The 18605-nt window shown below is 42.2% G+C and overlaps 1 protein-coding gene across 1 annotated transcript in view; it reads left to right on the top strand.

The window, feature by feature from the left end:
* The window catches only part of VAV3 (vav guanine nucleotide exchange factor 3), a 191007-nt gene that overhangs the window by 165650 nt on the left and 6752 nt on the right, over window positions 1-18605 (top strand). The window contains exons 20-24 of the mRNA XM_075182568.1: window positions 1884-2020; window positions 2247-2312; window positions 11802-11839; window positions 11964-12080; window positions 15923-16010. Coding sequence (XP_075038669.1) covers window positions 1884-2020; window positions 2247-2312; window positions 11802-11839; window positions 11964-12080; window positions 15923-16010 — 446 coding nt within the window. The remainder of the gene's footprint in view (window positions 1-1883; window positions 2021-2246; window positions 2313-11801; window positions 11840-11963; window positions 12081-15922; window positions 16011-18605) is intronic.

The following is an 18605-nucleotide window of genomic DNA, read 5'->3' as shown; positions in this document are numbered from 1 at the left end:
TGTCTCATGAGTTACCTTGTCATCTCTGTTTATTAATAAACTCATTATAACCACTTATCTCCTCTCCGTGGTCATACCTGGGAAATCCTGACAGTATCTTAACTGAACGTGCTTCCTTTGCAGGTATTGTGGTTATCTTTTAGTTTGGAGCAACTTTGTGTAGCCCAGTGGTTTTCTTTTGTTTCAAGCTCGTTGCTGGAAAAAGAGCCAGGATGGTTGTTCCCCATGTTTGGGGGCAGCTGCTGTCATCAGGGTGGTGGTGGAGATCACCAGTCGAATAATAGAGTTGGCAACTACAGTGACAGTTGAACTCACAGGGTCCAGCAGCTGAACTGAGATAGTATTCAGAACATCTTCTAAACAACCTGTTCTTGGCACTACCATATAATATCCCACATTTTTAAATATTTTCTATTTGTGGGAATATGATAATGAGGAAAGTTGAGCACAGGGCTGATCTCCATCTTCCATCCATACGCTTATGGGGTCAGAGCACTGGCTGTCACTATGTAGGATCTTGTCTTCCTGGATTACCATTTTATTACCTCCTTTCTGAATTCTAATTTTGGTTAACAATAATTTCTGATAACTATATATTACTAATATTGTCTTAATATTTTATTTCTCCTTTGTAGATATACAATAATAATCTCAATTTTAGACTATAGTTATAGTCTTTTAAAAGAGACTATCACCATTGTATATTAATTACTCCAGAGGACAAAAAGAGGTTTATTTGCATGCATCCGGCTTGACAGTGTTAGTAGTAAATGTTACCATATTTGTATACAATATCAAAAGTAATTAAGTGCGATATAAACGAGAAAATATTGCCTGAACTGTTATTAATAAATGCAAAAGTTGCATATTTCTACATAAAATATAATTAAATACAAATAAAATAAAATACAAAATTCTGTTGCTTTCCTTTTCTTTCTTAGTAATTCCAATAAAATTCTCAATTAGTAATGCAAATAGATGATTTCATATCATATAGCTGTCAGTCTAATGATTTAAATACTGGAGGGGTCAATATGCAATCATTCAAATAGAAGCTGCTAGATAGTGTTACTGACAGTCATTATCATTGGATACTGTTGCACCATCTATCCAGTACCCACATGAGATAAGTCTCCTAAGATACGTATCGGCTGATGTGTCCCCATCTAATAGTGTCGCAATTTCGTGAACATGTTCTTAGTGTACTCAAACTACACCTACTTGTCCCCACTCTGCCTCTTCAGGCATAACAATGTATATACAGACATATTCATACATATATTTGGGGTCTACCTCTAAATTCTATGTTAAAGGGTGTTAGACTAGTGTCAGAACATCTTTTAGTTTTCAGTTTTTATCTCCTGTTTGTTACTGTGTGTCCCCAGGTATGAAGTGGGTGGGCATAGTGTGAGTGTGCTGGTTGTAGGGAAGGCAGTGATTGTCCTTCTATGTGAACAGGGGCTGGCTGGGCTAGGGATTAGGCTGGGTCACTGGGCTACCTGCGTTTTTCTCCTTAAATATTACTAATAGGCTGCTGAGCCAAATCTCGCCCCAAATCCCATAAACCCCCCCCCCCCCGGGCTAAAATTTGACAGCCAGCCCCTGTACATGATTATGTAAGTATGGGAAACACGATTCCGGGACAGTGTCTTGATTTGAGTAAGGCAAGTGGGAAGCCTCAGACTGAGAGTTTAATAATGGAAGCAGTAGGGTCCCTAACAACACAAAGTAGTAATGTGAGGCTCCTGTCACAGATGTACGGAAAGATGGTGATGTCAGGTACACCTCTGCTTGAAATTAAACCAGCTTGTTTACATTTATCACTAGTTCATACAATTATCAATTCCTTACTGTTTTACTTTATAATCTTTCACAATTTACAGGTTTACCAAAGCTGCAGGTTATAAGGAATTACAATGGTTTCCCAGCACCCCCTGTGAAAGATGGTCCATCCCTCATTATACACATTGGAGATACCATTGAGCTGATAAGGGCTGATGCACACAGCCTGTTTTGGCAGGTAGGTGTGATTTGGATAAAGTTATCAGAGGGTATATCACTGAAATAATCTTTCCTAATTGATGTACCTTTTCATTTATAATAATATCTGGTCATAGTGTATTTCCTTTTTCCAAATGTTACAGCATGTAGTTAAAAAGGACAAATGCAGCATTCCTGCCTCAGTTATAGGGGTGGAATTTTGCATTTAAGAACATTTTGTCATATTTGCCTTTTTTCTTTTCCAGGGAAAGAATATTGCCACAGGGGAACTTGGTTGTTTTCCAAGTGATGCTGTTAAGCCAAGCCCTTGTGTAAGTATATTAAACATGAAGTATGTAACTCATTTAAAGTACACACTATATCAGTCCATTACAATCAGTAGAATCCAATAATTCTATGAATCCTACAGATAGAGTAAGCTTCATTTAGAGTCAGGAATAAATCCAGCTGAAAGGTGTAATTGTGCCTATTGGCAAAACCATGTTATGCTGCAGAGAGGGCAAATTTAAAAACCAGGGACAGATTTGGAGTTGGGAGGTGGGTGCATCCTAGCTCAACTCTAAATCACAGAATTAAATAAAGCTGCCCAGTATGTGTGTGTTACATGTAAACATGCAGTATTTCCCCTGCATGCAGAAACAATTTCATTGGCATCCCTTGCATCACAATACTGTTTGTCCAGGTGCAGATATATGAGTTAGCTGGATTTGCACCTAACTGTAAACAAGGCCCAGTATGTATCATACCTCCCAACATTTAAAAAGCCCAAGTATTGATGTGGCCACGCCACCTCTGAAGTGCCTCCCCCAACCCTCATTCTGTCTCCTAAACGCACCCTTGAATTAAGATAACCAAAAATGATTTATTTACTATTAATGTCCAGAAGAGTGTTCTGGCCAGAACTAGCAATAGACAAATAAAAACAGCAGCAAATCTAAAATAACAAAAGTGAATATCAGGTAATCAATGTCCACGAAGACTGCAAATAGGTGCCTTTATCTACGCTCCATGTCGGTGGCATAGGATAAATGAGCTGCCAAATGGAGATGGAAAGAGGAGACCCCTATTCCTCCGAAAGATACAGACAAAGTAGTTGGAACGCCAAGGTAGAACAAGGCTATAGGGTAGGTTTGTGTAGGTCTTATAAGTATACAGAACTGGTGCAGTATGGTAAGCAACTTAAATTGCAAATGAAAGTAGGGATATTGGCAGAAGATAACTCCAGTATGCAGTCCATAAAGTGGGGTGTAATAGTGCATACAATATTACATACAGGCCTAAAATAACATAAAATTATTTAATAACTATCAATGTACAGAAGAGTGTTCTGGCCAGAACTAATAGTCAAATAAAAAACAGAGTAGCAAATCAGAAATAACAAACAAAAGTGAATATCAGGTACAGACAGCCACTAAAGTAGTGTGTAGAGATAGGCTCTGTCTGGACTGCAGTCCACATGGTAGTGTCATGATCTGCCTACAGCGTATGTATTACATGCTGCTTTGCATGGCAGCTCCTGCCTTTTTGTCATTCTATTATTTGTATTTCTATTTTGTGTTCCAGCAGTACCTCTTTTCCCCAGAGGTGCTGCTATTGTGCATTATTCTTGTGCTTAAGGAGTTAACCTGTATGTTCACTAATTATCTCATGCACCTGGGTGTGTCTCATTCCCCTTATATATACCTGTTCCTCCCAGCAGTCATTGCTGGTTATTGTTGTCATCCTGATGTCATATCCTGTGGTTCCACCTTGTGATCCTTTCTCCTACCCTGCTCCTGTGATTGTATGCTGCATTGGGATCTATCTCAGCATACTATCTGCTGACCTGTTCCTTATTTGTACCTGGGACTTATCCGTGTATTTCCCTGTGCATGCTGTCTGGAATATTACCTCACCTCCTTTACCTGCATCAGCTGTATATCTGGTAAACTCTGCAAGATATTATCTCATCAACTGTTCACCAGCAATAAACATTGTTTGTTTTCTCCACCTATCCATGACTCCTCAGCTGTATTTCTACTCTGATTCGTGACAGTATAACCAGCCCAAAAAACAGCTTTGGAGTCAGGTGAAAGTTTTGTTTTATTCTGGGACCTTTTTTTTGCTGCAATCAAGTTTTCATTTGTCTTTTGCAACATGTCTGTTTTACCAATCATGGAATTGCCCCTGCTACAAACCTTACAAATGGACATTATATTGTTGCGCTCCCAGCTGGCCGGATTTTCCGCTTTGCTTTTGGACCCACTCAGGAGACTATCAGAGACTGTTTCACTGAAATCTAATGCTGTTGATTTGACCCAGCCAACTCTGTCTGCTGCTGAATCCGTGCCGCCAACACCTTGCAATAATACCATGTCAAATTTGCATTTAACTAACAACTGCAGTTTAACTAATGCCCGGTTCACAAGTGGGCCACGCCCCCATCTGACCGAAGTGGAGCGACAGCGCAGAGTAACCAACAAACTGTGTCTCTACTGTGCCAGCAATGCACATTTCTTGCAGGACTGTCCTGTCCGTAGACCACGTCAGCTTACTGAACCATCTCCTGTTGTTTCCTCTCGGCACTCCAAATCTGTTTATGCTCCAGCATTCCTGTTCTCTGCGAAGAGACCCAATCTGCCAGCTCCAGCCGCCTGTCCTGAGGCACCCATTCCCTCTGTCTCCTGTGCCGAGGTGCCAGCCTCTGTCTCCTGTGCCGAGGTGCCAGCCTCTGTCTCCTGTGCCGAGGTGCCAGCCTCTGTCTCCTGTGCCGAGGTGCCAGCCTCTGTCTCCTGTGCCGAGGTGCCAGCCTCTGTCTCCTGTGCCGAGGTGCCAGCCTCTGTCTCCTGTGCCGAGGTGCCAGCCTCTGTCTCCTGTGCCGAGGTGCCAGCCTCTGTCTCCTGTGCCGAGGTGCCAGCCTCTGTCTCCTGTGCCGAGGTGCCAGCCTCTGTCTCCTGTGCCGAGGTGCCAGCCTCTGTCTCCTGTGCCGAGGTGCCAGCCTCTGTCTCCTGTGCCGAGGTGCCAGCCTCTGTCTCCTGTGCCGAGGTGCCAGCCTCTGTCTCCTGTGCCGAGGTGCCAGCATCTGCCTCCAGCTCTGAGGTGCCAGCATCTGCCTTCAGCTCTGAGGTCACATCATCTGCCTCCAGCTCTGAGGTCACATCATCTGCCTCCAGCTTGGAGCCTGCTGCCACTGTGTCCGGTTCCGAGTCTCCTGCCACTGTGTCCGGTTCCGAGTCTCCTGCCACTGTGTCCGGTTCCGAGTCTCCTGCCACTGTGTCCGGTTCCGAGTCTCCTGCCACTGTGTCCGGTTCCGAGTCTCCTGCCACTGTGTCCGGTTCCGAGTCTCCTGCCACTGTGTCCGGTTCCGAGTCTCCTGCCACTGTGTCCGGTTCCGAGTCTCCTGCCACTGTGTCCGGTTCCGAGTCTCCTGCCACTGTGTCCGGTTCCGAGTCTCCTGCCACTGTGTCCGGTTCCGAGTCTCCTGCCACTGTGTCCGGTTCCGAGTCTCCTGCCACTGTGTCCGGTTCCGAGTCTCCTGCCACTGTGTCCGGTTCCGAGTCTCCTGCCACTGTGTCCGGTTCCGAGTCTCCTGCCACTGTGTCCAGTTTTGAGTCTTCAGCCGCTGTCTCTGTTCCTGAGCTCCAGTCTGCTCCAGAGGGGGCGCTGCCCTTCCAGTCTGCTCCAGAGGGGGCGCTGCCCTTCCAGTCTGCTCCAGAGGGGGCGCTGCCCTTCCAGTCTGCTCCAGAGGGGGCGCTGCCCTTCCAGTCTGCTCCAGAGGGGGCGCTGCCCTTCCAGTCTGCTCCAGAGGGGGCGCTGCCCTTACCGTCTGTTCCAGAGGGGGCGCTGCCCTTACCGACTGTTCCAGAGGGGGCGCTGCCCTTACCGACTGTTCCAGAGGGGGCGCTGCCCTTATCGACTGTTCCAGAGGGGGTTCTGTCCCTCCAGCCCGAGTTGCCAGTCCATGCGGTCCAGCCCGAGTTGCCAGTCCATGCGGTCCAGCCCGAGTTGCCAGTCCATGCGGTCCAGCCCGAGTTGCCAGTCCATGCGGTCCAGCCCGAGTTGCCAGTCCATGCGGTCCAGCCCGAGTTGCCAGTCCATGCGGTCCAGCCCGAGTTGCCAGTCCATGCGGTCCAGCCCGAGTTGCCAGTCCATGCGGTCCAGCCCGAGTTGCCAGTCCATGCGGTCCAGCCCGAGTTGCCAGTCCATGCGGTCCAGCCCGAGTTGCCAGTCCATGCGGTCCAGCCCGAGTTGCCAGTCCATGCGGTCCAGCCCGAGTTGCCAGTCCATGCGGTCCAGCCCGAGTTGCCAGTCCATGCGGTCCAGCCCGAGTTGCCAGTCCATGCGGTCCAGCCCGAGTTGCCAGTCCATGCGGTCCAGCCCGAGTTGCCAGTCCATGCGGTCCAGCCCGAGTTGCCAGTCCATGCGGTTCAGCCCGAGTTGCCAGTCCATGCGGTTCAGCCCGAGTTACCACTTGGTGCTGTCTGCCCTCAGGCTTCTCAAGGTGCTGTCTGCCCTCAGGCTTCTCAAAGTGCTGTCTGCCCTCAGGCTTCTCAAAGTGCTGTCTGCCCTCAGGCTTCTCAAAGTGCTGTCTGCCCTCAGGCTTCTCAAAGTGCTGTCTGCCCTCAGGCTTCTCAAAGTGCTGTCTGCCCTCAGGCTTCTCACAGCGCTGTCTGCCCTCAGGCTTCTCAAAGCGCTGTCCCTGGCAAGCCTTCTGCCCAGTCCGGGCCTGCTCCCAAGTCTGCCGCCCAGTCCGGGCCTGCTCCCAAGTCTGCCGCCCAGTCCGGGCCTGCTCCCAAGTCTGCCGCCCAGTCCGGGCCTGCTCCCAAGTCTGCCGCCCAGTCCGGGCCTGCTCCCAAGTCTGCCGCCCAGTCCGGGCCTGCTCCCAAGTCTGCCGCCCAGTCCGGGCCTGCTCCCAAGTCTGCCGCCCAGTCCGAACCATCCGTTGCCAAGGGTGCCAAGTGTGAGCTGTCATCTACCTTTGAGGGGCACCTTTCTCAATTTAGTGCTCTACTGAGGTTTTGTGCTTCTTATTTCCCCTCAGTACCTAGCCTTGCCAGTGACCCAAAGAGGCAAGTTTTGTTTTTGTTAACACATTTTAGAGGAGAGGCTATGGAATGGGCAAACCCTTTTGTTGAGTCTGATCACCCCATTCTTTCTGACTTACAACTATTTGTCGAGGCAGTGATCAACAAGTTTTCACCAACACCTCCCGCTATGCCTTGTTACGGGGCCTCTGTATTGTCAGCAGGTCCACCCATCTCACCTGCCCTAGAGATTTCTTTGTGCTCCACCCAATTGGTTCAAACTGCTGTTCCAGGGAATTCTCGCAAAAAGAAAAAGCGAAAGAAGAGAGCAAGGTCTACAGAGCTTGAACTGGCAGCTGGCATAGTCTCCTTTGCCCATCCACCCATGGACGAGGACTTTTCTGCCGGGCCCCCAATTCTGGACTATGATTCCGATGAATTCAGACATTTTTGGTAATTGGGCGTCTGGAATCCGCCCTTAAGGGAGGGGATACTGTCATGATCTGCCTACAGCGTATGTATTACATGCTGCTTTGCATGGCAGCTCCTGCCTTTTTGTCATTCTATTATTTGTATTTCTATTTTGTGTTCCAGCAGTACCTCTTTTCCCCAGAGGTGCTGCTATTGTGCATTATTCTTGTGCTTAAGGAGTTAACCTGTATGTTCACTAATTATCTCATGCACCTGGGTGTGTCTCATTCCCCTTATATATACCTGTTCCTCCCAGCAGTCATTGCTGGTTATTGTTGTCATCCTGATGTCATATCCTGTGGTTCCACCTTGTGATCCTTTCTCCTACCCTGCTCCTGTGATTGTATGCTGCATTGGGATCTATCTCAGCATACTATCTGCTGACCTGTTCCTTATTTGTACCTGGGACTTATCCGTGTATTTCCCTGTGCATGCTGTCTGGAATATTACCTCACCTCCTTTACCTGCATCAGCTGTATATCTGGTAAACTCTGCAAGATATTATCTCATCAACTGTTCACCAGCAATAAACATTGTTTGTTTTCTCCACCTATCCATGACTCCTCAGCTGTATTTCTACTCTGATTCGTGACAGGTAGTCTCCGCTTCCCCAGTCTCTTTAAAATGATGATAGGTGTATTCATGGTGTTTGTAGGTAAACGTGCAGTAAATAGATAAGCAAATGAGGGGTATAACAATGTGTTTGTCTGTTCCATACAGGAAGGCTTCCTCGGGGCGATTGTAGATGATAATGTCTGCCAGGTGTCCTTATAAAGGCTAAAGGCAACTGTTCAATTGACCAGCCAATGGGAACAGGTTGCCTAATAATGATTAACGCTTAGGCAGGGGTGCTTTTTATTATCCTACTTTGATTGTGAAGTAGGCAGTAAATTGCATCAAGGAGTGTTAATTAGGTAGCAGGAAAAATATAAAATAAACATGAAGTCATATAATGCAGAAGCTGATAATTTATACTTATGGATATATCATAGCATAATTGACAGAAGGTGATTATAAATTCCATATGGATATGCATAAATGACAGGGCTGAGTGACACATGACTGGTTGTGAATTAGTAGGAGAAAAACAGACGAGTACAGCGTATACTAAAACAGGTGATTACAATACTTAGGGATAGGTATGAAGTGATAGTGATAAATAAATATGCAGTAACAGTTATTATGTTTGTAGGCCAATAATAAAATTGGTTGTGCTTTCAATGGGACAGCATAGATTATAATTGTTATTTAATGCTATTCATTGGCTTTCAGGAATGGAAACAACACACATATTTATTTGCAGAGTAATAAATTCAGTACTAAGCGCAGCATAGGCACCATATATCAGATGTAACAATAAAAAATACACAAAAACCTTTCTGCATCGGGTAGGTCAGTAACTCCAGGATACTAATTACAGGGGATCTGCACTTCCCACTAAGAAATCAAAACCAAGAAATAAAGATGGTTGCAATAGCGCCCTGGAACCAATAACAAAGAAATGGTCTGTGGATAATTATTATTTTTTTAATAAACACTTATATATCAATTTACAGCCAATATGAGCGCATATGTAAAAATACAATAAATATCGTAAAAACATATAAAATTCACATCGCCAGGAGAGCACAAGAATAATATACTAATCAGAGCTCTGAATGAACTACTGAATAAACATAAAACTTTCTATATACGATGTGAAAACTTAGATTAATAGCTTCCACTGTACTCTAGACCTGGTCCAAATAACTGTTATGGACAATCTTAATTAATTATGAATTAAACACTTCAAATTCAGTTAATGTAACTTATTGGAAAGAAGACACTGCTCTTTGTAATTGAATATGGAAAATTGATGGAGACAGAGTCAATTGATGTACTAACTTTGATAGAGTGATATTAGAGATCTTCATTCAACGCTCCAATTTATTGTGACATTTTTATCCACTTTATATAGAATAATGACAGGCACGAGACAATAGACTTAGTTGGCTGTTTTCAGCATCTATCCCACAACATATTTCCATAGCCGGTTGATACTGGGGCTTGTTGATATAAATAAAAGACAGAACGAACAGTGATCTTAGCAATTCTCAGAAACCGGCGGATGTTCCAATAATTTTCGTGAGCGGTACACTGGATTCTCACGGCCCTGTGTCACAGTTTAGATCGCAATCACAGGGATATCTCTTACTTATGGCTCTCAGAGCATGTAAGCAAGAAAATTGAAAAATGTTTGTTTTTAAAGCATTAATTGAACACAAGCTCTAATCCATGGATTTACGCGTTTCATAATGGGGCATAGTGAATCTGATTGTAATCCACTGATGTGATAACAAATGTATAAAAGTAGGACATCCATTAAACAACGGAACAGGATAACTGAGTTATCAACCACTTAAATAACATCAAAAGTTTAATTTAATTTTAATCCACATGGTAAAATGCCAGATGGAGCAGGGTAAGGTATCTTAAATAATGATCACATACATAGAGTGCATTAGAAACACGGTGTGCCTAAAATATATTGTGGGATCAAAGTCCACATTAAGGTCCTTGGTGGAGAGAGTGTTAAATCTTAAAGCCATTGGGCCTCTTCTCTGAATATATACCCTTTATAGAATCACCCCTCCCCAGTCTTTAGGGACTTTCTTAATCTTCATAAATTTCAGAGTAGTTTGGACGTGTCCATGGTATTTAGAGAAGTGGTCAGAGACACTGTGTTTCCAGTTGGTTTCTAATGTTTACAGCAGGCCTGTCCAACCTGCGGCCCTCCAGGTGTTGTGAAACTACAAGCCCCAGCATGCTTTGCCAGTAGACAACCTGTTGATAGCTGGAAGGGCATGCTGGGACTTGTAGTTTCACAACATCTGGAGGGCCGCAGGTTGGACAGGCCTGGTTTACAGCATACTTGCCAACTCTCCCGAAATGTCCGGGAGACTCCCGCATTTCGTGTGAGTCTCACGGTCTCCCGGGAGAGTGTGGCAATCTCCCGGATCTGCCCACTTCCTAGTGAAGAATTAGGTCCAAAACGCCGCAATTCACCGGGAATCACTGCGTTTTGCGTCATTACGTCACGGGGCCAAAATTACGCTATTTTTGGTACCCCGCCCCCTGCACGCCCACCTTCCCCGGCAGGCTCCCGGATCATATTTGCCATAAGTTGGCAAGTATGGTTTACAGTGTGAGCTTGGCCACAGAGTTAGAGTTATTAAACTAGAGGTATTAAAGCATTTCAGTCCACTAGTAATCATAGAAACATCTTTATTAATACCACATTAAAAAATAGTTTACATTGTTTGATTGTTAACCAAGTCTCCAGAAGGCAAAAATATTAAAATCTGATAGGTGAATAAAGTTAGGTAGGATAGTGAAATAAAAATAGTAATCAGACCCTTCAGTGGAGCCAGTCTGATGTGTGTGTAAATGATATGTCATCCAGTTCTCGTAGTTATTAAGAAAACCTCATATTATCAGTTTATTAAAGTCTGATATTGGTCAAAAAAACTTGTGTCATTTTCTTGTTGTACCTCATTATATAATGTCACTTCATTTTTTGTGATTGAGGGGTGGGTCTGTCTCTATGAGCTATATTTGCTAAACTGCTGGTTTGAAAAAGTGGAGATGTCACCTATGGCAACCAATCAGATTCTAGCTGTCATTTATTTAGTACATTCTACAAAATGACAGCTAGAATCTGATTGGTTGCTGTAGGTGACATCTCCACTTTTGCAAACTCGAAGTTTAGTAAATATACCCCCATGTTTCTAGTATACATATGGTTAGATATAATTTGTTTTTAATAAAATCTATTAAACATTTTACTACAGGAGATTTCATAATTGTTGCTATTTATTTGTAAAGGAGATTTAAGCCTGAAAAATGCTCTTTAAATCTGAAATTCTGCTCTTGGTGACACTTATAGGGCATTCACTATGTGCTGTTATCACTGCGTGTGTCACATATTTATGATTTGCAGATACACAGTATTTTATGCTGTTGATAGACCTCGAAACCAAAGTAATAGTATGTAACTAGGTCAATTAGCATGTAAGTACCAACAACATTCCAGTGAGCTTAGGTGCACCCTAATATGCTGTCCTCCAGATGTCACTTGTTGCACAAACGATGCAAATTCGTGCAAGAAATCTGTAACTTATATCTGTAGTAACATTGGGACACATTTTCTCTCTGACCATTGTAGCATTCATCATATATATGCCATTCACTACTCTAACTGAATTTATGCAGGGTACACATGCTGTGACCTCTGATTTAATCATTAGTTGGTGATTTTCTCTCACTTATACTTTTCCTTTATCTTAGCAGGTTCCAAAGCCTATAGATTACTCTGGACAGCCCTGGTGCGTATATTAAACCTTTGTTTAAGACAATGATCTTTTAATTGATCAATTAACCTTCTACATCTTATTTTGTGTCTAATATTTCTAGAACATTTATACATATATATATATTTTACCACCCCAGGTATGCAGAAGCAATGGAGAGAGTACAGGCAGAGATGGAATTAATGAATAGAGAGAACAGCACCTACCTCATCAGACACAGAACGAAGGAGAACAGAGAGTATGCAATCAGTATTAAGTAAGTCATACCTTAAGGTCACAAAGTGAACATTGTGGAGCATATGCAATGCATGTTTTGATTGTGGCGGAACATTGCAATGCCCTGGTACTTTTTTGGCTTTCAGAGCGACTCACTAAAAGTATGACAAAGACGAACCGCTGACCAATGCTTTTCTTCATTATATACTGATATCTGTATCGTGCTACTTATTTCTACTTATTTTATCCTGTACGCTTAGATATGTGACTAAACTGCATCTACAAAATCCTGTTTCTGTACATTGTCATATTAGTCTCACCTTCTAGACCACAATCAATATTTTGCCTAGCCAAACCCACATGACTGTATTACTTTCCACAGTGTGCCTTGTATACTATAAAATACTCACCTTCATGACTAGTATAGGATTATAGTACTGATTCATTGGCTAATTTTCCCAGTTTTTAGCTAAAAGGATACACCTGTCACCTAACATAAGTGTATGATGTACCTAATTGTTACCATCCCTTCCTGCATTTACTTAAATGTTTAGTGTTCTTGTTAATATAATATTGTGCTAATATTGAATTCCTGTTAGCTATGCAAAGATTTGTTTATACAAAATGCTACATCCATATTGACATCTTGTTTCAGCCATGTAGGTAGGAGTGTAAACAATTACTTCCAAGTCCCTCACGTGCCAGTATAACCAATAAGAGAGCATAACAACACCTATCAAAGATATAGAGCATGTTCAAACATATACAACTAAATGTTTCTACCAGTCCTGAGAAGGCATCCTGCTCCGCTTGTGCAGCAGTGAAATAAAAATCAGGAAGAAAAGGGGGTTTACTGACGCTTGATGGATGAATGGGAATTATCCGGTAATTACAATTTTTTTCTTTGTATCTCCTATCACAGTAAGATGAGTGACAGTTGTCAAATCAATGCACCCACGGGAGGGGTAGTCTATAGCAGCATCACTCTTAACAGCGGTTATTTTAAAGAAACACCAAAAACAGGAAAACCCCATTCAAAACATGGATATAATACAAGACTGTCTAAACAAAGCAATAATTGATCAACCTGTTAATCGCTCCAATTAAAGAAGCAAATACTGTAACAAAGCAAAATCCATCTACTGTATCAGGTAAAGGCCTGCAACAGTGAGTCCTGAGCACAGCAAAGCAGATAGAATAACAGCCGCATTAATATGTTCTGCGTAAGAGCAATAACCAAACTAAAAGATTAATAAAGGCCAACTTGACCCTGCAACCTGCAACAGTAATTCAATAAACAGTATTGAGGATTACAGAAAGAGTAATCGAAGACCCAGAAACTGACCGAAAGGACATAAGAAGAGCCATAGGGTTCCACTTATTAACATATAGCGACAGGACTGATTTTCCATCACTGGTTACTGCGGTGATTTTAATAATCGCCTGTTGTTATAATATATTATTAAAATCTTGCCGAGGCCTCTGAGAGTTACTCGGCTGCATTGGCGATACTGGCCCGGGGCAGTAAGAGTTAACTTACCAATTCGCTGGACCAGCTTGAGGGGATAGATTCATGCATGACCCAGCATGCGCAGTGCAACTGAAAGCCCAAGTAATTAAAAAATATAAAAATGAAAATTAAATAGATTCAATGTTTAAAAGAAAATATTTAAAAATGTTAACCATTGAAAAAAATATTTATTCTAAGAATTAAAGCATGTTTCCATTAATTTGTTTCTGTTATCGGCATCCTGGCATGGCAATAACAGAAGAAGAATAGGGGCAGTACTTGTACCACTGTGATCCTTGTTCCCCATACTTTGCAAGGGGAAGATTTTATCTATGAGACGTGGTAAAGCACTGCTATCGCTGGTGGGGACCTCTTGTATAGGCCAAAGCTCACTGGATTTAGGGCTTTTCTCCCTATAATATATAAACCCACTTGTCTGTGCCAAAGAGAACTTAAGGGAAAACATTACAGGAAGTAGGCTTTGTGTTACCAGCTAGAGGGACTGACACTACTACAGGCTCTGAGACAACGAACAGAATAAGAGTTACAGACTCAGCTACAAAGGCCATGGAAGAATACACCAACTTTATATATGTAGCAGATTCTGCAAGTCCACAACAAACTAGAAGCTGACAATGATTAGGAGCTGCATATCTATACAAGTTTAGATAAAATCAAGCAGACAGTCTAAATAATATAATTCCAAGACAATTCCAACATTTCTTGAGTTGGCGCTAAAAAAACTGGCCAAAAATAAATTTTGCGAAGCCTACAGAACTGGATGGTTGCATAATCAGGCCTACATCTATACCCTTGGCCCTTGAAATTTTCCTGGAGGTATCAAGCATTGGGGGCATAGATTTAGCCTAAATTTGGAACCTTGTAGAATCCCACATCTGCTACTGTGTCACCCATGCATGCTACAAGACTGCAACTTATATCCTTTTCACAGTGATCCAGAGAACTATATAATTGTCAGATGTAGGTAATCATCTCCCCAAGGGCAGCTGAACAAAACAAATCAATCTCCTTAGAGGAAATGTCCAACCTCCTTGTCTGGTTGGCAGGATACCTACTGTGTTTAAGTAAGCAGGGTATCTGACCTTGCTGAGCGGGTTATGCTATACTGGCATGGGAGGAATAAAGAACAAATCATAAAAAACAAACACATGTTTTTGTTCCCTCTCCTTCAGTCTCCAATGCTCGCTGCATGCCTGTACACTAAGGGCCACATTTAGGCCCCTATTTATTCATATACGGCAATAACATCGCTCATCGCAGCATTAGAAAATCTGTTATTGCCGCTATTCATTATTAACAAATGGATGGAGCAGCTGAGTGATACTCATTGATACTCAGCTGCCGAGCAGTACTGGCTTCGCTGTGCAGTCTTGGTGGAACTGGGAGCCTGACTCAGGTTTTCACTTTCATTGTAAAAAAATGAAATAAAATATAGAAGTTTAAGAAATATCTAAAAAATATTGCTACATGGTTTTGCCAAGATGCGCAATTGCACCTTCTCGCAGACTTTACTCCTAGCTCAAAATGAGACCCAGATTCTGTTAAATTTTATTTTCAATTTGTTAACCGTTTAGTCGTCAGAGGTGTGAAATGGCCACACCAATTTTTTTATTTTCTTTTACATGGGAAATAACCTTTTATATTGTTGTTTACCCAAGTGAACCTTTTTTTTTAAGTCTGAGATACATATTACTTTATTCTGTCCCAAGCTACAGCTACTTGTGGAATTATTGCAACCCCAAAACATAATCAACTGCTTCTCCCAAGTGCAGGGATAACAGATGTGTCTGATTTCTTACACAGTTATAGTGTTCAGAAACAAGCTAATAAATGTTGTTTGTTTAGTAAACTTTTTTTTTAACAGGGGAGACCATGAATATTCTCCACTATCCCAACAATAAACGATCTGATTAGTATCTGGCATGCTTGCTGATGGTGTGACTGAATAGATACATCATTAGAATTGTATCTAAAATACATGTAACTATACCTCACCTAAAAGTTCTGGATGACTTGATAACCAGCAAAGTTCATTTATACACCTCTAAATATTGAAATGATGCACTGGCCCATAAAAAAAAATAATTTGAATTTAATTGTGCTATATATAAAGAATTAATTGGATATAACTGCGATCTTGCAGCCTGATCTTTCAAAAACAAACTACGTGTTTTCTTCACCCTGCTAAATATATTCTGTTAATGAGTTGTCAGGCCTGTGTTGGATGGAATATACACTCAGCCTGTGCAATGAATCTGTTTACTCTTGTTCTGGGCCCTGCCCGCAGGTAATTATTGATCCTTGGCTGATTAAAAGCAAATTTATATTCAGAAGTTATGCCTTGCCCGCAGGTACAACAATGAAGTGAAGCACATCAAGATATTAACGAGAGATGGCTTTTTTCGCATTGCAGAAAATAGGAAATTTAAAAGTTTAATGGTAAGCATTGATTCCGTTCCTTTACTAAAAAAATGTCACACTGATCTATTGTTTGTTAAACTCTTTCTGCCCAAGAGCGTCTTTTCTAAAGTTGAAAGCTTTATGGCTTGTTAACTAAAAATATCAGCACAGGGTTTACTTATATTGCATAAATCCAGTCCGTATCTGATGTCATAATGGTTGGGTGCAATGTAAAATTGCACATCTCTGTTATTTGCCTGCGTTTGCTGTAAGCACACACGTGTGCACGCCAATAACATGCAGAAATCTGCCTCACTGTGCGTCCCTTTTGTGAGTTTAATGTGTGCTCTATGTCTATGGGCTACAGGTCAGTAAAAACATCTAACTACTGGTATCCCGTTGGTCCGCCACACTCAGTAAATAACCATGGCCTTTGTATTATTATTTTCTTGCCATTTAATTTCATTATTTTTTTTTTCCTTTTACTTTGCGCTCATTGTTGGTCTCTGGTTTCCAGGAATTAGGACCTTTGGCCCAATCACAGGAAATAATAGAGCAGGTTGTTTCTCCTGAAGTGACTGCCAGAGATTAGTGTCTGCACTAATAACTAATCATAGCACAGGTTGCTTATTGTTATTTATTATCGCCAGCGCAATTTCTGGCACACATTATGTTAGTCCCATCAACCATCTCTAGTGGGGAGTGTGATGTGCCCTATGATGTCACCTCCCCGACCTGCTCCTAGCAACAGATTTGTATAATGTGGTCAGACCGTTATAATATAAAACACTCATTTCTGCTGCAAACTGGGATGTACAGTGTTTTCAACAACATTTACTGAGTGGCCTTTTTATTTCCCATAAGTATTGTTTAGCAAAAAAAAGGCTTAGAGAAATAGGCTAATCAGCACTTTCACATGCAGATTCTTGTATAACTCATCTTACTGTACTCTACCACAAGCACTGCAAAGGTTCAGTCTCCGGGGGGATTCTCTCTGTTTAGGAGCCATAAAAGCCAATAAGGCTGTGATGTCAAAGCCAAGAGGCACACTCCCAGTCTGATGAACCTTGGATGCCGCACCTCCAGCCTTTCAAGGCAAGAGACAGCGTGTTGGGGGGTGCTGTTTTTGAGTTAGAAGGAAGAAATACCATCTAGGACACCCCCAAGACTTCCACCGACCCTGAGAGCTGCATATGTACTTCATATGTGTATGGTTTTAAATGGCTGAATAGACAACCCAGCTTATATTGCTTGAGTTATAGAAATGCTCTTTGTGATGCACTGCATCTGTTTTATTGCCCTTAGATTAATTGGACTTTACAGCAATTTTTTTTTTAACTAAAATGAATGAAAAAACTGACTTTTAGGAGGCATAATAATGAAAGAGATTTAATTTTACACATAAACTCTCCAAATTGTGCCTCTTCGTATTGGTGTTTTATAGTTTTACAAATCAGGAACATAGCAATAAAAGTAGAACAATATATTTGTGTAATTGGAATAGAGGGAATAAATTAGTTAACTTACTATTGTAATATATAGCCTGTATATTTGTCTTTGCTTGTGCTTGTCTACACTTGTTAGACTTGAGCTGTAGAAATCCAATGCTTGAAGCTGATTATTTCTTGTTTTTTTTATATCTGTATGGGTGATAGTCTACATTAACGCATATTAGGCCTTATTTAGAGTTGAAGGTAAGTCAGTTTTTGTGGAATAAATATATGCATTTGCATACTGCGCATGCATACCAAAATATATCTAGATTTGTCCTGACCTTAGATATGCAGCCCCTAATGTCTGGAGGTGGAACTTGGGTGGGCAAGTATAAGTTGAGTACTGTAATGGCACATTAATGTAACTGTAGCACGCCCCCTGGAGATGTGACCTAATGACATTTGGACGCATCCCCAGTACAGGTGGCTTAGTGGTTAGTACTTCTGCCTCAAAGCACTGAGTCATGAGTTCAAATCCCAACCATGGTCTTTTCTGTGTGTAGTTTGTATGTTCTCCCCGTGTTTGCATGGGTTTCCTCCAGGTTCTCCGGTTTCCTCCCACACTCCAAAAACATACTAGTAGGTTAATTGACTGCTATTAAATTGACCGTAATCTCTCTCTCACGGTCTGTCTGTGTGTGTTAGGACTGTAAGCTTTATTGGGGCAGGGACCGATGTGAGTGAATTTCTCCGTACAGCGCTGCGGAATTACTGGTGCTATATAAATTAGCTGATTATGATGATCCCCAGCTGATACTACTTAATTCAAAATTGTGGTCATCTATCTGGATTGCGTATTTCTCATTTTGCATTTGAAACAGACAGATGTGGGGGTGTTTGTATCCCATTACAAATTATATAGAAAATAGAACAGCCTATCAGAAATGTTCCAAGTACCTCAGTGATGTCACTGTTTCCTAGGTAAATGATAGACTGCATTTTTATGAACATTGGCACAAATCCCAAAATGGCTCTCTCCACTGTGGGTCGTCATCGGGAAGGCCTACCCTGTGTTGTTCATTTTTTGTGCAAAAAACCCCAAAAAAGCATGTATAACCCACCCCCAAACCACTCAAACACCTTCCTGCCCACTTTAACAAGTATGACAGTGGTACCTGTGTTACCAATTATCTGGTCTCTT

This window comes from Mixophyes fleayi, chromosome 8, assembly GCF_038048845.1.
Source record: "Mixophyes fleayi isolate aMixFle1 chromosome 8, aMixFle1.hap1, whole genome shotgun sequence".
Lineage (NCBI taxonomy): Eukaryota > Metazoa > Chordata > Amphibia > Anura > Limnodynastidae > Mixophyes > Mixophyes fleayi.
This window is presented reverse-complemented; position numbering and strand designations above follow the sequence as displayed.